This window comes from Brachyistius frenatus, unplaced genomic scaffold (genome assembly GCF_029030835.1).
Source record: "Brachyistius frenatus isolate BFR_SWC_R1_liver_20210118 unplaced genomic scaffold, ASM2903083v1 Contig_215, whole genome shotgun sequence".
NCBI classification, from domain to species: domain Eukaryota; kingdom Metazoa; phylum Chordata; class Actinopteri; family Embiotocidae; genus Brachyistius; species Brachyistius frenatus.
In genome coordinates, this window is record NW_027210814.1 from 32,067 (window position 1) to 42,338 (window position 10,272).

The 10,272-nt window shown below is 40.9% G+C and overlaps 1 protein-coding gene and 1 long non-coding RNA gene across 2 annotated transcripts; both read right to left on the bottom strand.

The window, feature by feature from the left end:
• Positions 1–539: 539 nt before the first annotated feature.
• Positions 540–7,821, bottom strand: ro60 (Ro60, Y RNA binding protein). Its single transcript, XM_069719473.1, has 9 exons — positions 7,724–7,821; positions 5,667–6,253; positions 4,845–5,065; positions 4,088–4,234; positions 3,849–3,986; positions 3,639–3,755; positions 3,172–3,288; positions 2,340–2,486; positions 540–1,798 (listed from the first exon to the last, which is right to left on the bottom strand). Exons 2-9 carry the CDS (start codon positions 6,238–6,240, stop codon positions 1,646–1,648), a joined length of 1,614 nt encoding a protein of 537 aa, XP_069575574.1. The 5' UTR covers positions 6,241–6,253; positions 7,724–7,821; the 3' UTR covers positions 540–1,645.
• A 1,027-nt stretch (positions 7,822–8,848) lies between these two features.
• On the bottom strand, positions 8,849–10,272 carry LOC138633313 (uncharacterized). Its single transcript, XR_011311873.1, has 4 exons — positions 10,185–10,272; positions 10,021–10,082; positions 9,764–9,928; positions 8,849–9,527 (listed from the first exon to the last, which is right to left on the bottom strand). It is a non-coding gene; the product is annotated as an uncharacterized lncRNA (long non-coding RNA).

Consider the following 10,272-nt stretch of genomic DNA (forward strand, 5'->3'; position numbering starts at 1 on the left):
GATACATCAGACAACATGATATAAAGGTAAACCAAGGTGGTGCATAATTTCCCCTCGGGGATTAATAAAGTGTATAAAATAAAATAAAAAAAAATTTGTGAACTACCATACCTCATAACTATTGCCCCTGTCAGACTACAAATATTTATACAAATATCTTAGCTGTATAACCTTTTGACCCTTGGCCAAAAAGACAGTGGACATTGTCTCCATGTTGAAAAATAAAGTATGGGCATGTCAGGATAGACATGCTTCACAGTTACACGGTCAGGTGTTTAAAGACTCAATTACGCCAGAATGGAGGATAAGTCGAAGGTTTAGTGAGTGCTGTCAATAATTACAGCTATGGTTATTGACTAACACCAGAAGTACCACCACTATATTCAGTCTCTTGTACCCCCCCCCCCCCCCCTCCCACACACAAAATAAAGTCTTGGCCCCTAACTCTAAAACACTATTAGGTATGTGCATTTATTCTGGGTGTAAACAAATGTAAATCACTGCACTTTAAATCTCTACTGTTACATGTCTGACGAACGTACATTCAATTCATTTTATTCTGGGAAGGTAACAATAATCTGCTAGTTTTTGCATAACAAAACATTCTTACATACAGGTACAGAAACATAACTGTGGCAGGTTCAGTCATGATAAACAGTTGTTACATATCTGTGATGTGTCCCTCCTGGACATAATAATAATAATAATACAGTGAAATTGTGATCTTGATGCATAGATTTCAGACTAAAATATGAGAGTTTGTCCATCTAATCAATTTAGTTACTTGACTTAAAATCCCAAACATTGGCATTAATGTTTTAACAAAATTCCAATAATAATAATTCAAAACCTAAATAATCCCCCCCAAAAATGTATCATCACATTTAAGAGCACCAAGGGTATTTTGTTTTAGAATAAATCTGACAAGAGCAGAACAGACAACTCAACTTTACAATGAAATTGGCTTCGGGGAAAACAAATGTTAATACAACTAAAAAAATACAGCTAAGAATTTAACAGAATAACAAGAAAAAAATGCAAGGTATTCTGTTGACTTTTGGTGCTTTGTTTTAATTATCTCTCCTCTATATATTAATAATTTAAAATAATGCAACATAAAATAGAGGCACTGCCTAAAATGCCTCTAGTTGTTACATTAAACCTGCTAACTCGTACCACAGATACATATTAAACGACAGGAAATTCCCCTTCAAACAAACCTACACTTGCACTAAGCTTCTAACCGTCTGACTCTTAACACTGCTGTTGCCAACTTCCTTCTATAAATGAATGGAATTTATTGTTGAATGGATTAGTGTCTCATCAAGAACCATCAAGCCCTCGACAGCCCGTCATATAGACTCTTGACAGCATGATGTGCTATCACGTATCACGTCTTATCACTGCCTTTTCAAATTTCACAAAAAATATATGAACATAACATTTCCAGTGTGTTGTCCAGCCCGCTGGACACTTTGTCAATTGTAAGCGACATCGTACAAAAATTGGAATTGTAACCGTCAGCATCTTTTGGATTAGTGCTGTTTTAGGGCACTCCGCATGCTAAGTGAGCCACATTGGTCCACTTTGTGCCTTCTTTTTCTACTTTCACGACACGATTCAAACACAGTCCCGATATACTTTCTCAGATCAGATCCTGGGCCAAGTTACGAATGACCGTCAGAGCTCCCGGGTCGAAGCCACAGATGCTCAGTAAACCCCTGTCTTCTGTGTCCGCGATGGCGTGTCCGATGGAGGTCAGCCCGCACATCACCAACTTGGAATTGGCTCCTGATGTCTGTTGAGAATACACACATACAACTATTTGTTCCTGCAAAACGCATGTGGATACATGTATGCAATTACATGTCAGTTAAGTTTTCAGTTTTGATAAAAATGTTACACTTTGTTTAATGTGATAAAGACATTTTAAATGGGAGGCAGACAGCCTTGTTGTGAATATTTTGATAGATCCCAGTTTTTGTTTAGCAGTGCAATAACTACCATATAATTGCAGGCAATTAATTGTGTCCCATCTATTTATCATTATAAATATCTATTGAATCTATTACATGAACTAAAATTTAGCATTACAAAATATACACTAGTCAGACGCCAAGCCATTCTCTACATAAGCTACACAGGATTGGCTTTAAATCAGCTTGAATATAAATGTGAAAAAGAAAATCATCCGTTTTTCCCTGGTTATGTCTGCATGCTTAACAATATATTTTTCCTCCTGTGGTATGATTTTATTTTCAAAAACAATCTTTACCGTAGGAGGACATTATTGATTAAATCTCTTCCCCAGGCAGAAATGAATGAATGAATAAATATACTTGTCTGTGCTTCTTTAGAGACTCCAGTGGGCTGGCAGTGAACACCCACAAAGGGTTGTTGGTCAGAAGGATGAACACGTCTACAGCTTTCCCATTCTCTGAGGCCCATGTGATGGGAAGGGTGCAATCGGTGCTCCCACTCGGGATCTGGAACGTAAAAGGTCAAAGTTCAAGTGAAACACATGTTCAGTGCGATCAGTGTGAACATGAGAGACTGTCTGCTACAGCAGTCACTTATATTTTTTAGACAAGACTTTCCAAAACTTTTCAGACCATGTACAAAACCAAGTAATACTGATTTAACCATGCAGTAGCTGCAGAAATGTAAAATAACAGCAACATAAGGCCACTGTTTCAAAATCATAAATTACATTTATATCTCTTTCTAGAAGTGGCGCCACCCTACGGCTCAACTTCCAACTCTTTTTTACTCTTAAAAGGTTTATCTGACCTGTCAGGCGTGACATCACGTTACCCTACGTCGCTAAGGACAGGCAAACGTCTAAATATTCATAATGATCAACAACTTATTTTCACATCATGTGGATATGTGATAACTATTGTTGAAAATACAATTAAATTAATTGACCAGTATTTGGAGGTGGGCCAGTTAGGATGCAATTTTTAGGCCTTTTCAGTAAAGGTGCTGTGTACCAGCAGGTGGAGCCTCATGTACCACCGGTGGAACAACAGTTTGGGAATCACTGCGAGACTATTTGTAATAGATATCATGTAGTGATGGATGTTTGTGAAAATTCCCTTATCACTGAAGAAAACTATGACCAGCATCTGTTATTAATTATGTCCACTTTGATGCTATGACATGCCTCACCTTAACCAGTTCAACTGTTGCTTCTGCCAGAGTCATGTCAGCAGTAACAGAGCATGGAACCACAGCTCCTTCAGAGTAGGCCAGCACTTGTGTGTCTGCCTCTGTCCTTGCAAAAACCTGTGCCGAACATAGAGATCACAAGAAAAGCATCAAGGGAGCATTACAAAACAAACAAAAAAAAAAATCCTCTCTCGTACACTCAAAGGTATTCTTGTAGATTACAATTTCCCTGACAAATCTGAGAATCACGGCTGTGAACAACTACTGGAGGGCCGGTGGACGAAGATTCTGCAGAAGGAATTTCCCAGGAATCCACAGTACGTGTCAACAGACCGATTCCCTTCACGCAGGCTTCCTCCAAAGATGCGGCGGCCTGAGCTCTGCTTACAGACGCAGCTGTTCCGACTGAAACGACAATTACCCACGCAGACACGCCATGGGGTCATCAGGCTGCGCTACAGCCTCACCATGGTAATAGCGGCAGCAGCGACAGCAGTGCTGATTGAGGTTCCTGGGACAACGCTGCTCAAAGACGTGCTCACATCGACTGCCACGACGAAGCGTTTACCGACAGGCTCCACGTTCTGAGGACAGAGTTGCACCAGAGATTATTTGTGTTATCTTCTCGCCGTCTTCTCCGACGGTCTGCGAGAAAACTGAAAATAAAAATAACGTACCATAAAACTCTTGTAAAAAGCGGCGTCCATTGCTTTGAGGATGTTGCTGTCTGCTTCCCATTTTGTTTTACCCTGATAGCCTTGGCCTCTTTTGTAGTTTTCTGAAGCCAGGAGTATGCTGAATGGGTGGATCTTAGCCTGGTGATTTGAAGATATGTTAAATTCTTAAATACTGATTCAGGCTTAACTTTAAAAACACAACTGTAAATCAATTAGGACAAACATTATGGGTGTCTTACCTTCTTTAGTGCTGTCTCGCTCTGAATTCTGTCACACACAGTTTGTGTTTCTGAGCTTCCTGGTTCGAGAATTTTGTTTGACGTCATCTTTCCCAGGATCCTGAGCACCGAGTGGAGCGGCATTTCCTTCAACAAAGCTCTCCATACCTCCAGAAAAAAACAACCACATATCCGCTTATCAGAGTCATGCCAGATGGGGAAAATAACACATTTGCATAGCATCTCCACCTGAAATCATCTAGTGTTTCCCATGTTGAAGATTTATTTATACAATTCATCCAAAGACGTGACCCTAACAACATTTATTATTCCTTTCTTTGAAGAGTTTATCTGTGATTGAAATTACACAGATATGAAATAAGATTAGGTCAAAACCAAGTACATGGCTGGACTGTGTATAACCTGCTAGAGGGCTTTTAATTTGAAACTATTTTAAGGAGGTTGCATCAATCGACCATCCAACGGTGTAACTTTATCACTCTCTTAGTAACGCTGTGGTGGTCGACTCAAAAAGACTTTCCACAGGACAAAAACCCTGAAAACCATTCTGAAGTGTTCTCACAAGCATGAACCACCATACTGCAGCAAATAAATGTTTAACCTGTGGGAAACACTGCCAGTTACATTCACCTTCATTCGTTCACAGTATCTGCTGATGACAAAGGAAGCTCTTAAAAACAACAACTTCCAGTCTGAATATTGATTTCAATGATAATGATTTAAAAAACAACAACAACAACAACTAAAACCCACTCACCTGTTTGGATTTCAGATGGTCCGTCAGCAGCTGTTCCCTCTCCAGATTGTGCTCCTCTATCAAATTGATGACTTCCGTTTCATCACAACTGTGCTTGACCTTCTCTACCACTTCAAGATATGAAAGCACTTTGACAACCTCCTCCGAGTTCTCTCTGTCTGCATAAGCAACCTGGACCGCTTTCCATCCTTTTGTTACATATTTGCTGATCAAGGCAATTGCTGAAAACACACAGAGACGGACATCACTATCTCAATGTCCAACAAAGTCAAGTGAAACAAAACGACTAAATCATGACAAAAGGTTAAAATTGCATTAATTCAGTACAGTCAGATCCCGGATGGATATAAATTTAAGCACAATTGTATTACAGGAAGAAATGAGCTGTTTAACCATGTTTATACATTATTAATGGGGTTATTCTCTTCATGATAATGATTTTTGGAGGATTTATTTTTCGCCATATTGCTTACATTTGTCGTATTTCCCTTGTAGAAATAATACGTTTCAAACTTCTATTAAAGCTGAACATGGTAGACAACATGTTGAAAGCGAAGTCTCCTAAAATATAATGATAAATAAGTAGAAGGCCACGGGTGGGGTCCTCACTCAAACACCCTAAGCATCACAGCTCCTCAGAAATTCCACAAAAACCTTAAAAACGTCATTTTAAAACCCTGGCTTTCCAAAGAAATCTGGAAAAAGTTAAGATCCACTCAAATTATTTACTGCAAGGCATAGATATTGTGATTTTAGGTAGATGATATTGTTTACCCGTCTCATGTAAACTGCTTTGTATGATGTGGGTCTGTGTAAACTCACCATCTTTAGCTGGTTTAGTATGGGATAGTCTGAACAGATCCTGGTGTGACCATCCCTCTCTCTGTTTACATTTGGTCACAGCCGCAGCGAGACTCATGGCATCTTGCTCATTGTACCAGTCGGACACTGCTGTCCTCACAGCGCGCCCCCATATCCCACATTGCATGCACTCTTTCAGCTCCTTCTTGTATTGGATGAAAGAAAACAGATGGGCAGGGTCCCGACAAACTTCCCTGACGGCTTTGAGCGCCGCCTTCCTGGTCTTCTGGTCCGAGTGCTGGGAGCACAAAGCCAAGGCAAAAAAGGAGGGACCCAGTCTGACAGCACGGCCATCCTGAGTGAACCGTTTTATCTCCTCCACCACCTCAGCACCTCGGCCCTCCTGAAGTATGGACAGCAGGGCTCCTGCATTCTCCACGCTGGCACGACCCTCCTCTCTGGCAGTGTATATGTCCGCCTCAGAGCCGTAGCAGAGGAAGCGACACAGCCTGGCCTTATCGCTGACCTCCCATTGACAACCACCCCCTGTTGAGTTGAGGGTGTGGTTGCTCGTAGTGCTTCCTGATGGCTCCATTGTAACAGAAGGCCTGAAACAGAAATTTGACGAGCTTTAATATTCAGTGATCACAGTGACTGCATGATATGAATTAGAAGAACGCTTCTTGTTTTACCACACATCAGATCAAACTGACACTATGCTAAATGTAATACTAACCACAACTCATATTTAATAATCTGGAGTTATTTTCACATTCGTGGGGCTGGTGTGGAGCAGGATGAAGCAGCACAGGAAGTTATGAATGGTGCAACTTAGTGAATCCCTAATTTTACCAAAATGCTGTGATGGAGTAACACTAAGCACATTTAATCAATCCTGTACTTAAGTACAAATTTGAGGTATTTGTACTTTACTTGGGTATATCCAGTTTATGCAACTTTATACTTCTACTCCACTAAATCTCAGGGGTAAATATTGTACTCATACGATGGTACATTTGTAACTTGATTCTTTTAAGATTTGAGTTTTCATCTCCTGTCTGCTGAAATCTATGTATCTACAGATTTGGTGATTCTGAATGTTACTTTTTCTGATCAACTGCAGGATGAGATATTCCTTTATAGGTTGATGAAATTATCTTGCCGTTTTAAGCAAAATCAAATATTTTAAGACAATTGGGATTAGCTGGAAAGTGCATAGTCAGAAACCATACAAACATACGACGATCTAAAGGAATGTGATGCATTACTGTAGATTACACTAACAGTACAGTTAAGTTGATCCAGAAACATCATATATAATAATAAAACACTGTATTTTTTTTTTTTGGACAGTATTTACATGCACTTAAGCAATGTTTTGAATGCAACACCTTCCCATGGAGTGGATTTTGTTTTCACAGTGTGGTATTAGTACTTGTACTAACGTAAAGGACGTGAATACTTCATCCACTACAACCATAATATCATATTTTTTTTTAGCTGCAGTAAACTAATGTCGGGATCGAGGGCCACACTGGACACCCTCCGTGTACACAGCGTTACTCAGCGCACTGACAGAAATAGTTGAAAGCCGATTACAGGACGTGATGACACGGAGACAGAGGCACCACTGAGCTGTTAGTAGAAGATAGGACGTAACTGAACTACACACAATGTCAAAGTTGGGCTTCGGCTCACCAGCTGGTCAACCTACGGGATGCTAACGCTGTTTGTGAACGTAACTTTAGTTTAGTTTAGGTTCAGTCTGGACATTAGTTAACATGAGCGGTTATATTAGTGAACGTGATCGGAGCTCGTTTGTGCAGCAAGCCGCACCCAACCTGAGGTTTCTGACTTGTACCGTCGGGACTGAGTAGTCGTGTTGGTGAGCCACCGAGCCTCCGGTCCGAGCTCGGCTCCTCTCGCCGGACACCGAGCAGCCGGACTCGGCGCCTTGGAGCACCGTGGCCGGGATGGGCAGCTGGCTACTTACGTACGTAAACCGTGCTGGGTTTACCGCAAACACTCCATGTTTACAAATTACAACATGGCTGTAAACACCATAAACACGCACTTACCACAATATATATGACCGGTGCTGAAGTTTGTGATGTGGGCGAGCTGGATGCAGAAAGGCCTCCCCTCTGTCGGACCGTCAGTGAGCTAACCAAAGGGGCTGGTGCCGCAAAGGATGCCGGGAAACAGAGTCTCTCTCTCTCTCTCTCTCTCTCTCTCTCTCTCTCTCTCTCTCTCTCTCTCATACACACAAACACACCCACCCTTGTTTTTGTTTACCTCCAGATTTGCCTATTTTAGATGAGTCCCAGAGAGAGCTGTCGTTGAACAGTGTTTATCCACTCAGCACAATCATTTAATGTTTCTTTGTCAGACTTTCTGTGGTTGACACCCAAATCATCTGGTTGTCAGGATGTAGTCAGGATTTGACCCAGCAACATCCCTCTACTCCAGTGTTTTGAACGCCTCTCTGTCTTCTCCTTGTACTCTGGTAATTCATCTGATCATTTCCTCTATTCAGCTCCACTGTCTCCTTTTCATGCTGCCGTTATTTAACCACCATTTCTGGTCGCAGTCAAATTAGAAATGCAACAGATTGGCAACAGATCTCAGAGGGAGGCACAGAGAAGATGATGACGCTGAGTGCTGAAACACTGCTAAAAAGGATGACGACTGGTTAGTCTTTACTCTTGGAAGTCTTTCGGACAGTAGCCATTCTGTAAATCTCTGAAATAGTAATTTTGATGTAACCTGGTTGTGTCCACCAATAAGGTTTTGTTAATAAACTCCTGCAACACTTAACCTTTAGCCTAACAGGTTTTGATTTTGAAGCCTTCATCAGGACCACTTAAAACGTTTTTACAATTCACGGGAGGTAACACACAGCTGTAAATAATAAAATTAATTCTAGTCAAGTTTTATTTTATGTGAAACAGTAATCTGTAGTTGAGGTAAAGCCTCTAATAAATCAGTAATTTAGCTGATTCCTGGTTTCTGGTTCGATATCAAAACCAGCAGCTTAATATTTAATTGTGCTTGTAAGACTTCCCAGTCACCACTGGGTGGCAATAGCATATCAACTGCTTTTATACACTCTATGGTCAGGGAGCAGGATGCACATTCATTACACTCGTGACAACACAAAAAATTGCAGTGAATTGAGTACAAAATAAATTTTAATAGCCTATTGCAATGCCTCATGATGGATAGATACCACGATCATTCAAATTTCCATAAATACCATTTTAACTCACAAAATACATAAAGCAGTCCCGCGGTCATGTGCATTCCATTTGTAAAGATACATACATATTAATGTTTAGACTGAAGACACTGTCTGTCTCAGTGAGAAGCATCACAACATTAAAACCCACAGTTTTACTTCGTGGTGATGTCCAGTGTTCGCTGTGCAGCAGATTGGACTCCCTGCAGTATGCTATGTCCAAATCGATGACACCGTTTTCAGTCCTATCTGACATTGCGCTGTTGAGATAATTTGAGAGAAGGAGAAGTGTCTGCACAGCGTCTGCGAACATCAGTCTGTCCGTGAACCATTTTACACCTTCAACAACGATATCAGTTCTTGTCCCAGAGACAGAGGTCACTCCGCAGGCCGACTGGTTTTGAATCATGCTGTATTATGTCCCCGGCGCTCTTTATCCTCAAGGCCTTGCGGTGCTTGCCATGGCCCCTCTGTTTTAATGCTGCATCAAACAGGACTTTGTATTGCTCAGATTGATTGAAGCGTGGGAAGGAGCCATTCTCCATCAGGCTGTAGATCTTCTTCTGTGCCACAGCAAAGGATGATGGACTTGGTTGCTGGAGGCTCTGGCTGATGATTTCTCTTGTGCAGAAATCCAAGTTTACCTGCAAAATTAGACACTAGTATTGCATAATGCACATCCACTGAAAATGCAACCCCCTGCATCAATACCACAGTTTTTCAAAATGTATTTCCTTAAATATTGTAGGCTGGTGCTGTTTTTAAGACCATTTTCTAGAAAAGATTGCACTTTAAATTATCTTTTTTTTTCCATGCTTACTTTTGGCAGTACAAAATGTCGCCCCTTATAATATGGCCATCTTAGAGACACTATTCTTACCTGTTTGGGAAACTCAGCCCTGATAAACTCCTCATAAATACACGCTGCCCTGTGTTAGCTCATCTGGACTGTCAAACGTTTTAAACTCCTGACAGGCGAGCCAGAAGTCCAGGTTTTCCTCACAGAACTCTGACTTCAGAAATTCCCGAAATGCTATTTGTCCACCTTTTACACAAGGGAAGATAACGTCATTAGAAAGAAAACAGTGACCAGCCGTGACATTGGTTTTGTACTGGTTGAGGGGAGATGAAAATGACTTTTCTTGGAGAGGAGTGTCTCCAGAGATTCTCCCAATAGGTTTGCTTCATTTTTTTCCTGTCTGCAGAAAAGAGAAAACAGACGTTTTTGTATTAGTTTGCTATTTGAAGGAAAAATCACCATATTAATATGCAACATGATCAAAACAACAAAGACAAATTACCTGTTCATTTTCCTCCATGATAACTGACTCTGTATTAAGATATGCAGTCTGGATTTCCATGCAATATTTCTACGAGAGGATTTTGGAT